The 22,359-nt window shown below is 38.8% G+C and overlaps 1 protein-coding gene across 7 annotated transcripts in view; it reads right to left on the bottom strand.

Annotated features, from left to right (window-relative positions):
* CWC27 (CWC27 spliceosome associated cyclophilin) overlaps positions 1-22,359 on the bottom strand; it is a 185,339-nt gene that overhangs the window by 7,014 nt on the left and 155,966 nt on the right. Inside the window, exon 14 of one of the 7 annotated variants that reach the window (XM_036311099.1) lies at positions 17,920-18,079. The exons of the other annotated variants lie outside the window; for them this stretch is intronic. Within the exon in view, the coding sequence (XP_036166992.1) occupies positions 17,935-18,079 (145 nt within the window). The 3' untranslated portion in view covers positions 17,920-17,934. Of the gene's footprint in view, positions 1-17,919; positions 18,080-22,359 lie in introns of those variants that run through there. 7 annotated transcript variants of the gene reach the window in all.

Raw genomic sequence — 22,359 nt, 5'->3', positions numbered from 1 at the left:
CCCCTGTCACACTGATCCCGGTGCTGGGAGGCCTCTCAGCTCCGCTGATCCCAGTGCTGGGAGGCATATTACCCTTTTACTATATAGGGTAGAGGCCTGGTGCACGTGTGGGGGCTGGCTGGTGTGCCCTGAAGGGTGTCCTGGATCAGGGTGGGGGTCCCCACTGGGATGCCTGGCCAGCCTGGATGAGGGGATGATGGCTGTTTGCAGCTGGTCACACACCCTTCAGGGTGGGCGTCCCCACTGGGGTGCCTGGCCAGTCTGAGTGAGGGGCTGAGGGCTGTTTTCAGGCTGGGACTGAAGCTCCCAACTGCTCCTTTTTTTCTTTTTTCTTTTTTTTTTTATTCTGGGCCATCTTTAGCTTTGAGGCTCCAGCTCTTAGGCCTCCACTCCTGAAAGCAGGTATCTGGTTTGTTTCGGTTCTATAATCGAAACTCTGTATCAACTCCAGCTCTGAGATCCCGGGCTCGCTGAAAGCAGGTTTCTGGGGTTTTGTTTAGCTTCTATATGTTACTATGTTTCTTAAACTGCAAGCTCAGAGGCCGGCAAGGCAGGTGAGGAACGTTGGTTTCCTCCGTCACTGAAGCAAGCAAGCCTCATGTTCAGTTTAAGCTGCCTGGCTGCCGGCCGCCATCTTGGCTGACAGTTAATTTGCATATCGCCCTGATTAGCCAATGGGAAGGGTAGTGGTCGTACACCAATTACCATGTTTCTCTTTTATTAGATAGGATATTCCATTTTCAAAACTGAGTTATCAGCTGTTAAAGTGCATACATTTTGGGGGGCACTCTGTATATGAACATGCCACCTCACATGTGAGAACTCCAGAGTTTTAATACTTCCTGTTGCTTTAGTAAGCACCTGATTTAGAAAAACGCATCATAGGGTCATTGCTTATTTAGAGGGATTCCTCAGAGTCCTTCAATTTCTTACAGTTTAAGCATTAGCTTATGAGAATAAAACAATCTCCAACTCCTAGAAAAAGGCTGGTTGTTCCACAGTGACCACTAGAACGGATGTGAAACATAATTACACCAGATTTAATCAATTAATGATGACTTGCCTAGGCCTAAACGCACCTCAGTAAATACTTCATAACCTCACCTCCGAAAGCCAACTCTTCAGTGGCGCCTAGTGCTTCTGAAAGCTGGCCACTCAGTGGAGGACTCACTCCAGTGAACATGCTTCCGAAAGCCAGCCAATCACAGACAATCTCTCCTGAATGAAGAGCTTCTGAGGCTGATGTCCACTCCTAACAATCCCCAGCCCAAAAATCTATATAAGGATTTGCAACCAGCTTTGCTCAGAGACTGTGCCTCAAAGCACAGCCCTTTCTTACTTCAGGAAGTAGTAAACTCAGCCTTTTGTTTCACATATTAAGAGGTGGTCTTTTCCTCTGATACTTCTTACAATCTGTGCTGCACTCCCCACAAAGCGCACTGTCTAGAAATTGTGAGTGTGTTACCACTGTTGAGGACCAGGTTTAGGAGAGTGGCCAGACGGTCCTATTAAAAGTCCCTGACCACGCGTCTAGGGAGCCCACCCCACACTGCAATTCTGGAAGTGGTGAGCACTTTCCAAGTTACTCTTGTGCAGACGCCTAAGCCAACACCAGGAAGTAGCTGGAATCATAGGCCCTTTAAAATATTTTATTCAATACTCCTATATTGATATAAAACACTAAAAGCCACCGTCTTAGTTAACTTATTAATACCTCTCCATATATGCATTCTTCTATTTAAAAAAATTATTGCTTTTTCTGCTCCCCAATACATATGGGTTTTGTGTAATATCCACTTCTAGTAGGGACTGTCCTTCTTTCAAATATGACTTTGCCAGAATTTGTCAACTAAAACCATAATAAGGCACCTTCCTCCTTTCTATGCCATGAGAGAATCATGCAACTATTGGACTGCGTTGGCCCTGGTCTAAGAAATGACCTCTAGACATGAGAACACAACACAAAGCCCAGACAGAGAAACAGATTTGCCTATAAACCTGGAAAAACAGAAAGCCGTAAATTAAAGTAGCTGTCTTTTTCGACTGTTTGTTTCAGACACCACTGCACTAAACAGGTCCAACGTTTTGATTAATAACAAACCTAAACCCAGAGGAAAGAAGGGGCTATCGGCTTACACACTACTTCAGCTTTAATATCATAATACTTAGCAGGGCTGGTTACTCAGCAATAATATTTAATCTTTAATAGAAATAAAAGCATAATCAAAATGTTTCACCCATTTATCTTTCAACATGCTTCAATCACTTCATTTTCGAGAGCAAACAAAACAGTTATTATGATTTTCAGCATAATAAACTCCTGACCTATGTGCCTCCATAAATCACAGACTGCACGGATTGAAAGCGTGCCCACATTTTACAGCCTCCGGTGAGAATACACATGCAGACTTATAATGCAGACCCAATTCCAGTGCATAGGGTCTGGTAGTTTACAGTCTTGTATGTATCGACAACTCAATACTATTCACTCTGTGGCTGGTCATGGCATTGGCCCAACAAGAGCAGTGAGTTTATTGGAATTACACACTGATCATTTACATGTGAAAATTTTAAAACTTGTTCACTTGAAGGCAAAGACAGAAATTTAGTTCTTATTGGTAAAAAGTTTTGCATAAGCTCAGATTCTTCATAAGAACACTGACTTGAGTGTGTAATAGAAATATGGAGGGTTACCATTGTCACAGAGGCTGTGTTGGACAGGTAAGTTTTTTGGTCAGAGACTGTGTGGGCTTACAGACAAAAAGTAAACAGCTGATTCTCTTAAAAGAACCCAGACCTTGACTAACCTCACTAATTTGACAACCAGTTTTTAAACTTCTCACATAGTTGTGAAATAGATTAAGATATGACAGCAATTAATAATGGGAAATGCATTCTCAGATATATAGTAAATCATTCAAAATAGAATTCCAATATTAACAATTCACTTCTGACTGAGATGTATTTAAATTATTTATGCTTCTATAATTAAAACGGCTATGTTTTTCACTGGGAAGTCTATAAACCACTCCTTCCCATTTCCAAGTCTCCCTAATTTAGGAACTTAGCACCCAACCCTTAGAGTGTTGTAAGTGTCCTAACTGTTCTGCATCTGCACTATTTCTCCTTTTTATAATCTTCCAAAGGTTCCAAAGTAAACTTTCTTACATGTTTCTTTTACAGTGTCCTTTTGAGCAGGAACTACCAGCTATTGTATTGACTGAAATCTCAGCCTGACCCTTAAAACCCTCTAACAATGGGATCTTCCTATCTCACCAACCTCTTTTCCTTTCTTTCATCAGCTCTCACCTTCTGTAATTGCCCGTTTACTTAATTTTGAACAGACTGTCAGTTATTCGAGACACTCTGAGCCTTGTTCACAGCTGTATTCCCAGGGCCAAGAATGGTGATTGGTGTGAATCAAAGCCTTCAGAACCTTTGTGTCGGCCAGGCCTGCTGGCTGGTACTTGCTGGTTTGCTAAACTAACACTTGACCCTGCTTTTGTGGGCAGAGACTGTCTTTTATTTCTCGGATACACTTCTAAAATGACTCGCAGGCTCTGCAGAAAGTCCCATGCTCAGCACAAGCCCACCTTTCCATGACTTAATCCCGGCTCAGCACATAGACTGCTGCTTTCCCACTGCACCCCATCAGTGAGTGCTAGTTTTTATTCCCTGAAGACTAAAGTGGGAGCTGGTCTTAAGTCTTTTCCATTTCCTAGGGCACTAATGTAGAACTAGGTAGGCAATTTCTTTAAAGCAATGTTTCGCAAAGTCTAATCTTAGAGCCCTCCCTACCTCAACGCAGGTTGTACATTGGAATCAACTGGGTGCCAGGCCTGGCCTTCACCTCCAGAGGTACTGAATCAATTGTCGTGGTTGGGATGGGGACCCAGCATCAGGAATTGAAAATGTTTTCCTGGTGATTTTAAAATACAGCCAAAGTTAAGATTGCAGCACTAGGGTTTAAGCTTTACACTTTACACTTTCAGCTCAGCTGGCATGGCTCAATGGTTGAGCATTGACCTATGAACCAGGAGGTCACAGTTCGATTCCTCGCCAGGGTGCATGCCTGGGTTGCAGGCTCAATCCCCAGTGTGGGCGTGCAGGAGGCAGCTAATCAATGATTCTCTCTCATCATTGATGTTTCTCTCTTTCTTCCCCTTCCTCTCTGAAATCAATAAAATATATCTATATATATATTTAAAAGAACCATTATACTTTCAGATTGATAGATTTCATCAGCCAGTGGTCTGGACCGTTCAGAGATGAGAACAGATGCTTCCCAGTGACAAACTGCTCACCTACTTGAAGAAGTTACATGGCCTCTGAGCCTATTATTTTAACTGAAGAATCTTAAGTGTATTGCCAGGTCTTATTAATGGTTTGAGGATAAGGCAAGGAGCTAGATTCAATTATTCATTCAGCAAACATCAGAGTGCTGTTTATGTGTGAGACCCAATGTCAGATTCCAGAGACACAAAGCCAAATATGACCCAAGCCCTGCTCTCCTAAAGGGAACAGTCTACTAGGGGGTGAACACACAGAGACTCCAGGACAAATGCATATTTTGGAACTGCCTGCCAAGTGTGAGGCAATAATAATGAAAGCGTCCACTGACATAGTACTGCACATGCTGTCTGGTATTATCTTCAAAAAAGCTGTATGGGGTAGACAGGAAAGATGTTATTATCACCCTCACTTCACACGCCATTTGTGAGGTTCATGGTCAAGAAACTTAGAGCTGGTTGGTAATGTCTTCAGAGGTAAACTTTCATCTTGTGAAGATAGATTTAACTTTAGGAATAAATTAGTGTTAACTCAGTGCTAAGTCCTAATAAGAAGGATAAATAAGTCAGATTGGATAGTTGGTGCTTATTTTAGGATACAAAAATTTAAAAATGCAACTATAGAGACAAGAATGACTATTTGTGTGGCTCCCAAGCTGGTATTTAAAGGAATTCCAAAAAAAACAGTTCCAAAAATGCCTTGAGCAATGTGGAAGCATCTTCTGGAAAAAGGTGCCTCTCTTTAATTATTTTTAAAAACATATTTTTATTGATTTCAGAGAGGAAGGAAGAGGAAGCAAGGGATAGAAACATCAATGATGAGAGCGGACCATTAATTGCCTGCCTCCTGCACGCCCTCGACTTGGGATCAAGCCAGCAACCCGGGCATGTGTCCTGACCAGGAATCCAACCATGACCTCCTGGTTCATAGGCCAACGCTCAACCACTGAGCACACTGGCCAGGCAGGAGCCTCTCCTTTAGGTGAACACTTAATTAAAAACAGGGAAGCATTGATTTTCACTGTAAATGTTTTATTCCTCACTGCCTTTAATTTTTGCTCTCTGGAATCTCAGTCCCAGTTTCTCCTAACTTTTCTAAAATGAGGGTACTAGGTAGGGACCCCCATTCAGCTGGAGGTCTCAGTGGGGCAGAGCCAAGGTCCATGGCCTGGACCGGGAAGGGTGGAAGTCTGACAATTTCTCTCAGGCATAAAATTACTAAGGAGTGCCTTGCAGTTGATGGTGATATCCAGGTCTTTTTTGTTATATATATATATATTTAAAAATGCAAATCTCGCCATGATAACTGTCCTGTTTTAAATCCTTCAGTGTTTCCTCATTGTCTACATAATGAAACTCAAGTTGCTTATGTGGCCTCTATGATTTGGCTTTTTTTTTTTTTTTTTTTTTAAATATATTTTATTGATTTTTTACAGAGAGGAAGGGAGAGAGATAGAGAGTTAGAAACATCGATGAGAGAGAAACATCGACCAGCTGCCTCCTGCACATCTCCCACTGGGGATGTGCCCGCAACCCAGGTACATGCCCTTGACCGGAATCGAACCTGGGACCTTTCAGTCCGCAGGCTGACGCTCTATTCACTGAGCCAAACCGGTTTCGGCTGATTTGGCTTTTGATCCCCTCTTTAAGCTCCCATTGTCACCTTACCCAAAAACTTTTCATCATTAGACCATTGGTCGCTAACCGGTGGTCCACGGACCGAGGTCCGAAAGGTTGGTGACCGCTGCTCTAGACATCCTGAATTATTTGTAGTTTCCTGAACAAAACCTGCTCTCTCCTGCCTCCTGGCTGCCTCTTCAGGGTGATACACTTCTCTCCCTATTAGCTGAGGTTGTCATCCCCTCTAGGAACCAGTCCCTTTCCGCTTCTGGCCTGGCCTGCTCTTTTTCCAGGGTGAGGGCACTCTTCTGTCAGCTCTCTCTTCTCCCTCGCTAGACTGCAGTTGGCTCTGTTTCACTGGCCTTTGTACCAGCCCTGGTCACAATGCTGGGCAAGAAGAATGCCCTCAATAAATGTTGGCTGAATAAACAGATGTTTCTGGGTAGCCAGTCACCTCTAAAACCTTTGGCTAGAATCCTGGTTTTGTTCATCTTTCTCCTTGGTAGTATTAATACATAATTCCAAATTAGTTAGCAGTAATGTTTATAGACCCTGGAGTTTTCCAGGTTAGTAACTCTCCTTTTAAACTACACCAGAGAAAAGTTAATACTGTACTCAAAACACTAAAACAAAGTATTTTCACCACCACTAACTTATGCTATGAAAATCTAACACTTAACTTTCTCAGATGTACCAGTTAAACTGCCTAGTGATTGACATTTGTGATTGACATTTGTCTTCTGTATACTAACTCTCTGTGAGGGATGAGGCAGGGGAGAAACGCACACATTGTCTTCAGCTTTCCTCTACGCCAGTGGTTCTCAACCTTCTGGCCCTTTAAATACAGTTCCTCATGTTGTGACCCAACCATAAAATTATTTTCGTTGGTACTTCATAACTGTAATGTTGCTACCATTATGAATCATAATGTAAATATCTGATACGCAGGATGGTCTTAGGCGACCCCTGTGAAAGGGTCGTTTGACCGCCAAAGGGGTCGCGACCCACAGGTTGAGAGCCGCTGCTCTACACAGTCTGAAAGCCCTTGCCATTCTTTGTGAAACTGGCATCCACATAATTTGTGTTTAATATACTGTTCTGATAGCTTCTCACTTCTCTATTCAGTTAGAATTCTTAAGAAACAAAACGAAATAACTCCTGCCTGTTACTTAAGTTTATCGTTCTATGGGACTATGGGTTAGAAACTTAAATGATCTGGTTTAATTTTTTTTTTTGGGGGGGGGGCATGGAGCTTGGAAGGAGACATATTTTAGAAGCAAAACAGTCTTTTTTTGTTTTTTTTAAAAAATTCAGCAAGACAAAACAACTTCCAGTTTTGCCCACATTTGAGTGTGAAGGACTGCACCTGCTCTGTACCGGAGATGGGCTGCAGCCCGCTCTGGTGCTTCTGTCCTTGTCACTGCTCTGGGACATCCTCCCACCTCCTTCCCATGGTCTGTGACCCTCTCCATTCATAGCCCAGCTTAATTCCCACATTCTCCTGACTGCCCTGGGCCTCAGGACCTGCTCTCGCCTTTGATACTATGAAAACTTTTGTGGACTGCAGTCAGAAGGCCTGGGTTTGTGGTACAAATCAGTCACTAAGTGTTTCTGTAGGAGAGTCACACTGCTTATCTGTGATGAGGGGATGGTAATAGGCACCCTATTTGCCTCAGAATCAGAGTGAGGTTCAAACATCATGCCTGAAAAAGTGTGGTCCAAACACTGACTATCATTTCAACTCATTTTGCACTTTGTGTGAGTGTGTATTATGTATAAACTATGCTTGTATAACTGTTGATCATCTTTATAATACTCTACTAATTGCATTGCCTTTTTCAAAGTGTTTTCATGTACATCATCATACACACATGATATACTTCATCCTATCTAACCTTTGAGACTTATATCTATATTTTAAAATATGTCCCATCTATTACTAGACCATAAGCCATAGTGCAGAAACTGTTTATAGTATCAAAGAATTATAACAACTTTTACTAGTATAGCATGATTAACATATTCACTGTTGAGGGAACTTTTTCTTTGTGCAAAATCCTGAGAGGCAAAAACATAAAACAACAACAACAAAATTACTTGAAACTCCGTAGCTCATCAATAACTACCGTAAACATATAGACATCACTTCCTGCACGTTTTCCTATGTATGTCTATGTATATATACAAATACGCACATGTATTTGTGTGTGTGTATGTATATATATGTACATATATATACATACATACATATATACATATATATTTGAAGGTATCATGATGTATATATTTTACAATTGTTTTTCACATACCACAAACTTCTTTTACATGAATAACTATACTTCAACATTGCTTTATTCACTGTGTAGTATTTGATCCTATAATTTACAATCAACCCCATATTATAATTCTTAGGCACAGGACAGAGATGACTGAGAAACAGAAGAGGCTAACGAGAAGAAAGAAACCAAGGAGGAAAAGTAAAGAAGAAATAAAACTCAAGATGGGAAACAGAAACAGTGACTTAAAGGAAGCAAACAACAAATAAAAAATAGCAGAGAGAAATGGCAAAAACTCAGGAGAAGAAAAATAGGAAGAAATTTTAAAAATATTTGAACAAACAGAAATAAGTATAGGTATATAGAGCATTAAGTAAACCAAACAGAGGAAACCGGCCTTTAAAAGAAGAACAGAAGATGAAAACCTGCAGATTTTCCTTTACTGTTCACCATTCACAGGGAAAAACCTTGGTTCTGATCTTTGAACAAATGCTAGTATTTTCCTCTCAGTTTGGGGTTTTGAAAAGCAAACTCTCAAAAATGACTTGTTTCCCTCAGTTAAAAAGAAAAAAGAAGTCCTCCTATTATTGAGTGTCTTTAATAAATGTTGAGTATTGTTGGAGTACATGTGAAAGATGTAATTTTCAAAATATCTTCAGCAACACGGGAATGCAGTTTCTCTGCTTTCTCGCCTATCTAACATACTGACAGTCAGCAGGACACAGTTGGAAAGGCTTAAGCGCCTTTCCAGAATAAATGAGTAATATGCATTCTTACACCTGCCCTTGGCTTAAACAACTGCTCAGCACATAGCATAAGTAAGCTATGGCCAGTGAACTAACAAAACCACATAGGGAAGGTAGGGTTCCCAACCAAACAGGCCTGGTAAGCAGCAGGGGGACATGGCTATCTGCCTGTCTCTGAAACAAACCCCCTAATGTGATAGAAACTTGTTTCAGGGCACACTAAATGAAAGTAGAGTCAATACAGAAGAGTTTTCTTCATCCAGAAGAAAAATGGCAAAAAAAGAGGTGATGTCAGGGATTGAATGGAGGGCTTAGAATAAAAATAATCACCTTTCCAGGATCAGCAACTCTGACAAGATTTACTTATGAAAGAACCACATTGGTCTTCCGCAGCATTTATACTCCTTTATAAAATGAACACACCAACTAGGGTATCTGGTGGGTAATCACATTCCTTCTTGCTTCGTTTTATCACTACCTTAGTACTTGCCTCAGAGCAGTGGTTCTCAATCTTCCTAATGCCGCGACCCTTTAATACAGTTCCTCATGTTGTGGTGACCCCCAACCATAAAATTATTTTCGTTGCTACTTCATAACTGTAATTTTGCTACTGTTATGAATAGTAATGTAAATATCTGATCTACAGGATGTATTTTCATTGTTACAAATTGAACATAATTAAAGCATAGTGATTAATCACAAAAACAATATGTAATTATATATGTGTTTTCCGATGGTCTTAGGCTACCCCTGTGAAAGGGTCGTTCAACCCCCAAAGGGGTCGCGACCCACAGGTTGAGAACCGCTGGCTCAGAGAGAGGAATGGAAGCAAAACATAGACATTAAGATGAGCTTATAATTCTATGCTCTTCAAAGTGATATTATTTTTGTTTTCTATTTAAATTATATTTACAATTGATGTCCACCCCCCTTTTCTTTTTATTTAGTTCTAGCCTCAAGGAAAAAAAAATTCATTAATGAGGAATTACTGTTCACTGTAAAAGTCTCAAATCTCAAATTTATTTTATTTCAGAATATTAGGAATTATGATTAGAAACTTATGTTAACCATTGCAAAGTATTATTGGTTGATTAAGAAAAGGTAAAAAACAAACTAACACACAAAACAAAAAAATTATAGAAATAGTGGAAACTCTAACCATCATCTTGATGGATCTACTGATAGTAGTCAAATCCAGAGAAATAAGTTCTTAAAAATATCAATGACAACCTTGTAGACGAGAACAACAAACACTGAGCACTGATTATTCCAGACATCCCGCTAAATCCTTTAAAAATAGCATCTCATTTAATCCACAATTTAACCCACCAGGGAGGTACTATTATTACCTCCAGTTTACAAATTAATGAGCAGGGTTAGAAAGGTTATATAATTTGCCTGAGATTGCACAGACAGTAAATTTCCAAACTGGGATTCAGATTCAGGCCTGACTCCAAATCCCATACTCATAACTACTCTACTATTTATATTACTGTGGAAAATGATGGGTAAATGTGGCAGGAACTTCTTGTTCAAGGTAAGCAAACTTTTAATAACTTTTATTTTTATTTTTCAAATAATACAAGGATTATAATATTAGGGATATGGACTTAACATCTTCCACGATTTAAAGAGGGCTAGACAATTTCTTACCAACAGTTTGATCAAGTCCTGAAGTCACTTGTCTGGCATTATTAAAAACAACAACAACACTACTTTATTTTATTTATTTATTTTTTAAATATATTTTATTGATTTTTTACAGAGAGGAAGGGAGAGAGATAGAGAGTTAGAAACATCGATGAGAGAGAAACATCGATCAGCTGCCTCCTGCACATCTCCTACTGGGGATATGCCCGCAACCCAGGTACATGCCCTTGACCGGAATCGAACCTGGGACCTTTCAGTCCGCAGGCCGACGCTCTATCCACTGAGCCAAACTGGTTTCGGCGACACTACTTTATTTGAAAATACGAAAAATATACAGGCTAGCTCAGGTAGAGAAACTAGTGCAATATAAAATCACAAATGATAATGTCTTTGAAAACAAACAGAATTAAATTGTTGAGCCAAGAATGATTGACTATTTTTGAACTCTACAACTTCCTAGCTATGAGGTCGTGACCCGAACCTTTAGTTACTTAACCTTTCTGTGACTCAGATTCTTCCCATATCATTTGCGCATCAGAACAATATCTAGCTTATAGTTTAAAAAGATTAATTGGTGTTTCTTAAATGTCCACTAAAAGTGGGCTTCTAACTATAACTTTGATTTCTACTAAAAAAGGGGCCAAGCCCAATATTTTACCTATCATAATAAACTGACTTATCTGCACACAAGGAACAGAACAATATTATTACATGTAATGCATTATCTGCATTAATACAGGAAGGAGAGAACCACTGCTCTATAACTTTGTTAATCCTCTGTGTTTTGGTTCAGTACCAGAGAGATGGAAAAAAATCTGATCAAACGTTTCATAAAAACATTTATATACCTATAGCTGAAAATGGCAACCAAATCCTAGATTTTGTTCTTTGTTACTCCTCATGCTACTTATTTTCCACATGTGATCTTTTCCATCACTTTGAAGGTAGGGCATTTGTCTAAAGAGTGATTATTTCCTTTCTGGCACTAGGGTTGTAATTCAGGTAGTGGCCACCTGTTAAATAATGGGGCCTTTTTATTGATTCCATGGTCAATTGTCTAAGCTTTTTCCAGGTGTGCTTAACTAACACAAAATAATTATAGCACATTATCCAGCTGATTAAGCTTTTAAAGTAAAAATATGTGTCGAACAATAAAGGTCCAACTTGCTCACCAGATATTATGTAGTATTATATTGCTATAATAATTTAGCAGTGAGGTATTGACACAGGAATAGGCAGAAAAACTCATGTAGGGTAATAAAACTGAAAAATATACATAAGAACTTACTCTATGACAAAGGACACATTTAGTATCAGTGGGGAAACTCAAGATTATTCAATTACTAGAGGCCCTTTGCAGGAAGATTCCTGCAAGAATAGGGCTTCCTGAGGCTGGAGTTCCCTCTGTCTCCGCCGCCTTGCTTCCTCCCTTCTCTGCCGCCTTGCTCCCTCCCATCTCCACTGCCTCGCTCCCTCCCGTCTCTACTGCCTCGCTCCCTCCCTTCTCTGCCACTTCACTCCCTCCCATGTCCACTGCCTCGGCTCCATTCCCTTCTCCGCTGCTTTGCTCCCTTCTGCAGTGCTTGTCTTCCTTCTACACTGTCTTCAGCCTTCAATCCATGCCTGTGTATGCAAATTAACCGCCATCTTTGTTGGGTTAATTTGCATATTGCTCTGATTGGCTGGTGGGCATAGTGGAGGGACGGTCAATTTGCATGTTTCTCTTTTATTAGTGTAGATCAGTGATAGCCACCTGTTAAATAATGAGGCCTTTTTATTGATTCCAAATCAATTTCATGTGGATTAAAAATGCCAAAATAAAGTAAAAACAAAACCATAAAAATACTAGAGAATACTATAACTAGGTATTTATATAATCCTGGTATTAAGAAGATGTAGAGAATGGCACTGGGCAGAAAACATGAAGAACAAGATTGCCAGTTAAAACTCCATGTTAAACACAAAACAACCCAATAACCTCCATAAATAAATTGTAAGGCAATGACAAAATTGTAAAAATATTTTAAAAAAAGATATCCTTAATATTTAAGAGCTTTTATAAATCAAGAGATATATAATCACATTAGAATATACAATTAACAACCACAATCATAACAATAATAAAATACAAATGGTCAATTAAAACATTTTAAAAGTTCAACTTTACTAGTAAACAAAGAAATACAAAATGATATATGGTAGAAGCTGGTAAAGATTAGTATATCTATATCAGTTATCTGTGATATATTATGACACATACATGCTCACATAATACCTAGAGTAAGGGGCAATCAGTAACTTCATTTATTGCTGGTACAGGCAAAAAGGATTCAACTTCTGGAATGCAATCTAGCAAAAATGTCATCAAAGGCATACCAGAGCTGACAGAAGTTTGAGTGGCTGGGAGAGGGGCTGGCTGAAGGGAACCCTCTGGGTGATGTAAAAGTTCTAGATCTTGGTTTGGTGGTATTTACATGAGTGTATATAATTGTCAAAATTCATCAAGATAAACAGATACAAACTATGTATTTCCTTTTTTGTTTTTAAATATATTTTTATTGATTTCAGAGAAGAAGGGAGAGAGAGAAACATCAATGATGACAATCATTGGTTCTCTGCCTCCTGCACGCTCCCTACTGGGGATTGAGTCCACAACCTGGGCATGTGCCCTTGACTGGAATTGAACCCACCACTCTTCAGTCTGCAGGCTGACGCTCTATCCACTAGCCAAGCCAGGTAGGGCCAAACTATGTATTTTCTTATAACTAAGTTATAGTAAAAACAAAAACAAAAAAGAACACACATTTGACTCAGTTTTACTTCGTTTAGCCTAACGAAATAACAGTGAATCTGAAAAAATATTTTACTAATGGATTATTCACTGATGAAGGCTTATAATATAAAATCAGATGAATTTTTCCATTCTTGGAAAAAGTGAAAATATAAATATATGAGGATGGATTAAAAAAAACATTAATCATGATTATGTGTGATATATAAAATTACTAGTGATTTTTTTCCTGTCCTTTTATAATGTTTATATATTGAACATGTATTATAAACACAACTTAGGTTATTTGAAAAATCAATATGACAGTTAGTATTAATTTCATCTAATAACTCTATAAAAGAAAATGACACATTGTTTAAAACTGCCTTTTAGCCTAGCCAGTGTGGCTCGAGTGTTCAGCATCAACCTATGAACCAGGAAAGTATAATTTGACTAGTGGCCCAGTGCACAAAATTCGTGCATGGGGGGGGGGGAGTGTCCCTCAGCCCAGCCTGCACCTTCTCCAATCGGGGACCCCTTGGGGGATGTCCAACTGCTGGCAGTCAGACATCCCTCTTGCAATCTGGGACCGCTGGCTCTTAATTGCTCACCTGCCTGCCTGCCTGATTGCCCCTAACTGCCTCTGCCTGCCTGCCTGCCTGATAGCCCCTAACCTCTCTGCCTGCCTGCCTGCCTGCCTGATTGCCCCTAACTGCCTCTGCCTGCCTGCCTGATTGCCCATAACTGCTCTCCCCTGCTGGCCTGATCTCACCTCTAACTGCTCTCCCCTGCCAACCTGATCTCGCTCTCAACTGCCCTCCCCTGCTGGGTTGGTCACCCCCCAACTGCTCTCCCCTGCTGGCCTGATCTCACCCTCAACTGCCCTCCCCCTGACAGCTTTATCTTGCTCCCAACTGCCCGCCCCTGCTCGCCTGATCGCCCCTAACTGCCTCTGCCTCAGCCCCCACCACCATAGCTTTGTCTGGAAGGAAGTCCGATGCCTGGAAGATGGCCGGTTGACCTGGTCTAATTAGCATATTACCCTTTTATTAGTATAGATAGATTATATAGGATAGGATTGCTTAAATGGGAGGGGGGAGCCTTTTTCAGCAGGAGGAGATGCTCTTGGCAGACAAAAATACATAATCCCTATATCTGGACTGATAGCCAGCCATATGCACTAAATTGCCAAACTGGTCATTAAAAAATTGAACTGCTTTCTTACACCTTACACCAAACAGCTGTTGCCCTTAAAACCCCTCCTCAGCCCCCACCTTAGGTTCTGACTTTGCAGTAAACCCAGATTAGGTTCTGATTGGTCGGTTTCTATGCCAGTCAGCGTCAAAAGCTCTGCCTCCTAGGCAGCCATTGGCTCCTTGCAGTTCACCCAGATTTGGTTCTGACTGGTCAGTTTCTATGCCAGTCAGTGTCAAAAGCTCCGCCTCCTAGGCAGCCATTGGCTCCTTGCAGATCACCCAGATTTGGTTTTGATTGGTCGGTTTCTATGCCAGTCAGAGTCAAAAGCTCCACCTCCTAGGCAGCCATCTTGTGACAGCGTGAGGGTTAATTTGCATATTACCTCTTTATTATATAGGAGGATTCTTGGTCAGGGCACATGCCTGGGTTGTGAGCTCCATCCCCAGTAGGGGGCGTGCAGGGGGGCAGTCGATCAATGATTCTCTCTCATCATTGATGTTTCTATCTCTCCCTCTCCCCTTTCTCTCTGAAATCACTAAAAGTATATTTAAACAAACAAACAAACAAAAAACTGCCTTTAAAGAGATACAAACAACTGCCTAGAAGTTATGCATCTTTGTTCACTAAATTTCACCTGGAATCTTACTACTTTTGTTTTCTATCATGTTTGAAGCATCATTTAACTTGTGGAGATGGTTAAAATGCCAGAGTGCTGTTGATAACATCTTAATTGTCTGTGTACAATGGGAATTTCCATCCTGTACTTACAGGCTTTGCTGTTATCTGGAACATCATTGTGAAATGACTTTTTACTATATTGTGCTAATCCCCAGAACCCTTGCTCTTTAAACTTTCTTTCCAATAGAAATAAACCACTTATGCCCAGGTAGCTTTTATCTGTTCCAAAATTATGTATGCTAAAAAGAAAAAAAAATTCTGGAGAGAGTCTAAAATCTATGATGGTATATTCCCAGCATAGAAAAGGTAATCTTGTTCACTCTCCACTTTTCCCATGATTGCTAAATTTATATTCACTAAACTCTAAGCCTCAGCATTTTATAATCTCAATTCAGCTAATCAACATGCCTTACTATACTTTTCTCTTTTTCTCAACAGATTTTAAAATAGAACCATCGAGCCCTAGCAAATTTAATGAATATACTTACATTCCTTCTAGGTCACAGATAACTTTATCTGAAGTAAATTAACATTCACCTTTTCTTTATGTATTTTTCTTTGAGGTTTTTACAAGAGGATTGTATAACTAACATTCTGCCAATTTAATTTACAATGTTTAGTTTGTGTTGCTTGAGTAATTTGTCAAGCCTTATCAATACTACCCCAGTCCCATACACCCACCTCCCTCCCTCACACCTAATATTTCCTGAGCATTTCCTTAGAGTCAGGCACTATGTTAACTACATTACATAAATCATCTCACTTAATTTTAATAATAATTCTGATATAGGTGTTGTTATCTCCACTTTACAGGTGAAGAAATGAAATTTTACAAGAGAGGTTGCTTGCTCAGGTCATTCAGCAATCATTGTTGGAGCAGGGATTTGAACCCAGGCAGTCTGGTTTGCCAGCCCACTTTATAATTAGGAGATAATTCAATATGTGGATTACAGAGAGCCTCCAGGATAGTGCATTTCTTTAAAGGAATGTGGAAAGTATTCCAGAGATGAGAATGGTGATATAAGCTGTAACCAGCTCCAGAAGACAGGTATTATTTAGAATTAAAGGTCTCTAAAAGTCAAGTTGAGTTTTTCTTCTTATCCCATTGATTATTACTTCACAGTGAAATCACTGTTGGTAGAAGCTGGTGTTCTGGAAGCAGCATGAGATCTTAAGTGTGACCCACAATAACCATTTACTACTGTATAGTCTTGGGCAAGTAACCTAATTTATTTGAGCCTCAGTTTCCTCATTTATAAAATGGGAATAATACTAATTATCTGATGGAACTGTAAGAAACAAATCTACCACAACTGGTCCCTAACCTATGAGCCCCATGAGGCTCGTAGGAGGGTTAATGAGAGAAGACAGCATAAGGGTCCTAGCAGTTGCCTGCAATACAGTTGACCCTTGAACAACACCAAGGGGGTTGGTTAGGGGCGCCAACACTACGCAGTCAAAAATCTGTATAACTTCTGGTTCCCCTAAAACTTAACTACAGTTGGCCCCCTGCACCTGGAATTCAACCAACCTCAGAGCAAAAGCAGTATTTTTGACTCATGGTTGGTAATCCATGGTTGAGAAACCGTGGTTTGCAATGCAAAAATACTGACTGGTTGAACCTGAGGATGCGGATAAAAAGGGCTAACTGTATTTATTTTTAAAAAATCTGCGTGTAAGTGGACTCTCGAAGTTCAAACCCAAGCTGTTCAAAGGTCAACTGAATAGCATATGCAAATATTTGCTTCAAGAATGAATTGGTGGGATCCAGAACCACCTTCATCTCCTATGCCAGGAGAAGTATAAGAGTAAAAAAGGCATAAAAGAATGAGTATTTAAAGTATGAGTGACTCCTACTCACTTATTTTATATAATTTTATTAATTAATCTGAATAACTTATAATTGGCTAAAAATATACTTAACCAGCGGTTTTAAAAGAAACAATGAGATATCACATTAAAGCACCTATGAAGATGTGTCCAAACAAAAAATTCTGTGAAAATAGAAATGTTCCACAAGTAAAAATAAATTAAACTAGACACTTAGACCCTTCAGAAAATTAGCCTAAAATGGATCATAGACCTAAATGTAAAATGCAAAAGTATAAAGCTGCTAGAAGATAACATAAGAGAAAAGCTACATGACTACATGGTGATGACTTTTTTTTGATAACATCAAAGGGGTGATCCATGAATAAAATAATGGATAAGCCCAACTTCATTAAAATTAAAAATTTCTGCTCTGTGAAAAACAATGCTAGAGGGGAGGAGGGATATTAACAGACTAGGTGAAAAGGTGAAGGGATTAATTGGGGTGGGGGGAGTGGCCAGGGAGCGGTCAATGGGGGAAAAAAGAGACATATGTAATACTTTAAACAATAAAAAAAAGTACAAATTGATAGTTACAAAATAGTCATGGTGATAGAAAGTACAGCATAGGGAATATAGTCAATAATATTATAATAACTATCTATGGTGTGAGGTGGGTATTGGAAATATCAGGGGTGGGGGTGGGGGAAACACTTTATAAAGTCTAACCACTAAGCTATACATCTGAAACTAAAACAAAATAATTTTGAAAAAAAAATAATAAATCAAGAAAATAAAAAAATGAGAGAAAAAACAAACAAACAAACAACAATGTCAAGAGAATAAGACAGGCCACAGACTGGGATAACGTTTGCAAAGACATATCTGACAAAGGATTGTCAGTCAAAATATGCAAAGAACATGTAAAAGTCAGCAATAAGAAAATGAACAACCCGAATAAAAAGTGGAAAGAAAAACCTTAGCAGATATAGAGATGGCAAATGGCATGTGAAAAGATGATCAACATCAGAGGTCACTAGGAAACTGTAAATTAAAACAACAATGAGATACCATTATACATCTAGTAATAGATTGCTTGTAGGGCTGAAATCCATAACACTGACAACACCAAATGCCAGTGAGGATGTGGAGCAACAGGGACTCTCATTCATTGCTGATGGAGATATAAAATAGTACAGCTATTCTGGAAGACAGTTCGGTAGTTTCTTACAAAACGAAACATATGACACAACAATCTTGCTCCTTGGAATTTATCAAAAAACTTATGTCCATACAAAAAACTACATATGGATGTTCATAGTAGCTTTATTCATAATTGCCAAAACTTGGAGGCAACCAAGATATCCTTCAGTAGGCAAATGGATAAACTGGTGTACCCAGACAAGGGAATATTATTCAGTACTAAAAAGAAATGAGCTATGAAGTCATGAAAAGACATCCAAAACTTAAATGCTTATTACTAAAAGAAAGAGGACAATCTGAAGAGGTTACAAAGTGTATGATTCCAACTACATGACATTCTGGAAAAGGCAAAACTACAGACATAGTGAAAAAGATCAGTGGTTGCCAGGGTTAGAGGAGGGATGAATAGTCAGAGCATAGAGAAACTTTAGGGTGGTGAAACTATTCTGTCAAGTACTATAATGGTGGATACAGCTCATTTTATATTTGTCCAAACCCATAGGATATACAACACCAGGAGTGAAGCCTAGTGTGTGGACTCAGTGATAATGATGTGCAAATGCAGATTCATCAACTGGAAGAAACATACCACTCTGGTGAAGGAAGCTGATAGTTGGGATGACTATAGGGGGTGGGGGAAGGGGAAGGGAGAATATGGGAACTCCCTGTATTTTCTCTCAGTTTTGCTGTGAACCTAAAACTGCACTAAACATATAAAAGTCTATTAAAATTTTTCTGAAAAAGTCATCTCCATATTCATCTGGTTTCACTGGAAAATTGCACCAAATATTTAAAGAAAAAATAACACCAATTTTATGTAATCTTGCTTTTTTCCAGAAAATACAAGAGGAGGAACCACTTTCCTTATTTTATGAGGCCAGTATTACCCAGATACCCCTACCAGACAAAAACAGCAGAAAAGTAAAGAGTAGTATTACTCATGAACACAGATACAGACATCATCAACAAAGTATTAGTAAGTTTGATTCAGCAAATTAAAAAGGGAAACACATCACGATCAAGTGTGGTTTATTACATGACTGCAAGGCCATTTAAGATTTGAAAATCAATGAGTGTAATTTATCCTATTAATAGTCAAACAAGAAAAGCCCCATGAGCTAAGCATCTCAAGAAGAGATACATTGAAATCTGTACCTGCTTTATTAAAAACAGAAGGAAATCAGGCTTCGTATTTTTAAAAAGTTTTCAAAGGCAAAGCATTTCTCTGAAAATATTACTCTTTCACTAAGCACTGCAAAGTACCTTACTTAAGTCTTGAGAAACTAACAGCCCAAAAGCAAGTCATAGAAATGATATTTACTTGGGAGTATGAATTGGAATGACATTTTGGGAGGGCCATTTGAAAATACTTTGCAGAAGTCGAACATGCATACCCATCAAGACAGCGATTCTCAACCTGTGGATCGCGAACAATGAAAATACATCCTGCATATCCGATATTTACATTACGATTCATAACAGTAGCAAAATTACAGTTATGAAGTAGCAACAAAAATAATTTTATGGTTGGGGGGGTCACCACAACATGAGGAATTGTATTAAAGGGTCGCAGCATTAGGAAGGTTGAGAACCACTGCACTAAGAATTTCAGTTTTAGAAATTTATCCTGAGGAAATTGGCAACGACAAAGATAGGAGGATGTTTATTACAATGTAGTGTACAATAAAAAAAGAAAAAAACTGGAAAGAGCCTAAACATCCAACATGAAGTTGATCAAGAAAATTGTGGTTCATCATATTTTGGAATACTAGATGGCCATAAAAACAAAATATTAAAATTATATCATAAAATTATATATGGCAAGGAAAAGTATTCACTATATATTGCTGAGGGGAAAAGCAAGTTATAAAGTTGTAGTATTATATGATCACGTTTCTGCTTAAAATATGTCTCCACATAAAAATATCTGGAGGGGTTTAACATGTATAAATTAATGGTATTTATTATTGAGTTTTAGATCACATGTGATTTTTATTTACTTTTTTTGGGAGGAGTCTGGCTTTTCTACAGTAAACATATTTTCCCTATATAATAAAAATATTAAAATGTTTACTGGAGGCAACCATGCAATTGATTGTTAGTGCTTTTCTGACTCTTACAATACTGAATACTGTAGGTACTATGGGAAAGTGGTGAGGGCAGATAGATAACGAGGAGGCAGACAGACCTCCCTTGTGCATTGTTTTTCATGTCCATTTGTTGTAAAGCTTTAGGTTACTCTTAGACTTAACTATCTGGAAAGAATTTTTAATGGAACATAGTAGTGAGTAGTTAAGACTCACAGGATCGCAATATCCTCTCATAGATTTAATTTTTCTCCTCTTCCTGGAATGCTGATTTTGTTGCGTAAGGAGCAGGTGGCTTTCTTTTTTATAAGTCTCTTGACTGCCTTGTCAGACACAGCTCTCTCAAAACTTTTTTGGGAGCTAACCAAGCTTTATCTAAACAAACCCAAAATGACATATGGACTTCATCCACATGGTCATATGAATCCTTTGGCTGATGACTCCAGCCATGTATCTAATCGGTTTTATAAAATCCATGCTTGGAAAAGGATTCTATATGAGAATGCAATGCTGTGAGGAGAAGGAATGTAGTGGCAAACAGGCCCTTGCTGCTACCCTGGAATCTGGTGCCCATCATTGCCACCAAATATTGGCAATATATATCCCAACAAAGGGGAGAATCCTAATAATTTTGAGTGAAAAATTTCTATCATGCATTTCAGCTTAGATCTACTAATAACACTTCTTTAAATGCCTTGCTAGACAGTGAAATCTGGGAATAATTATCAAACACCATATATAGTGTTTACAATAGAATCATATTTCTTTTCTTTCCCTCCCCTTCCTACTTTTTTTTTTTTTTTTGCATAAAAAATAGAATGCTGCTGAATGGTACCCAAATGTCTGTTGTATACTATGCCAATACAGCAGCCCAGCCAAAAATGCAAATAGAACAGTTTGCCAAGTAAAAGAAAACATAACAAATTGGTAATGGTTTCTATCTTGACAGAAAATGAAAATGATCCCTCAATGTGTGGTCACTCATGCGGACACATAAAAATGTCTCAGAAGCAATCATTTTACCTCAGATAACAGACCCTGACAGTGCTACAGCACTGGCTGACTTTCACTTCTGAGAAAAGCGGCAACCGTGACCTACAAAATACTCTGGAAGCTGTGTAATTTATGCATAACACACAGGCACATGCCATATACTTCTAATATTTGCTATAAATCATTGTGAATACAAGACTTCTCTTCTGAGTGCAATATATACTTTACGAGAGATGATCTAAATCACCAGAGACTTGATAAAGCCGAACTGGTTTATTTATGAACAGAAATGATGTGGTTCCTTATCAGGCTACAAAATTTCAATAGTCTATATTTCAACAAGAGGGCATTATACAGGGGACCCAGGCATTATATATGATTCTGTATAGTGCCTTGAATACTAAAGGCATTTTATTAAATATTAGAAAAAGCAAATACCAGAAAAATGTGTAGGTACATAGTGCACAGTACTGATTTTCTGTTTAGGAGGTTGCAATTACAGGCAGAAATGAACCCCGGAAGACATGGTAATGGCTCCTTTAACATGTTTGCTTTCCCTTTGCCACTTATTTTTGCTCTCTGAGGACTGGCCAACATCATTGACCAGTGATTTCCCCCCTATCTAGTGAAGTTTCCTCATTTGTTTAATTTTCTAATGAGTATGTTAGAACAGTGGTTGTATTGTGAAAGTACATCAAAAACAATAATGACACTAATTGATATCTGAAGCTAATGAGGAATTCAAAATGAGAAAATACTGCGCCAAAGGGGCGAGGGACAACCTTGGGAAGTTAAATGGTCTTGCCAAGTTGAAAGTAAATTTGAATCCTGTGGGTTATGAGTTTCAAATGGAACTTCTGGGTTTAAATTTGTTGGTGACTTTCCTGTTCAATAAAAAAGGACTTAAATGGCTTATAAAAAGTTAAAAAAAAACGTATTGGGCATCAAACTGCTCTTACAAAACACCCTCCTGATGAGTTAAGTGTAAATGAATCAGAAACACATGGATCATATTTCCTTAAAAAATGCATATGGATTCAA

Source organism: Myotis myotis, unplaced genomic scaffold (assembly GCF_014108235.1).
Source record: "Myotis myotis isolate mMyoMyo1 unplaced genomic scaffold, mMyoMyo1.p scaffold_m19_p_5, whole genome shotgun sequence".
Lineage (NCBI taxonomy): Eukaryota > Metazoa > Chordata > Mammalia > Chiroptera > Vespertilionidae > Myotis > Myotis myotis.
This window is presented reverse-complemented; position numbering and strand designations above follow the sequence as displayed.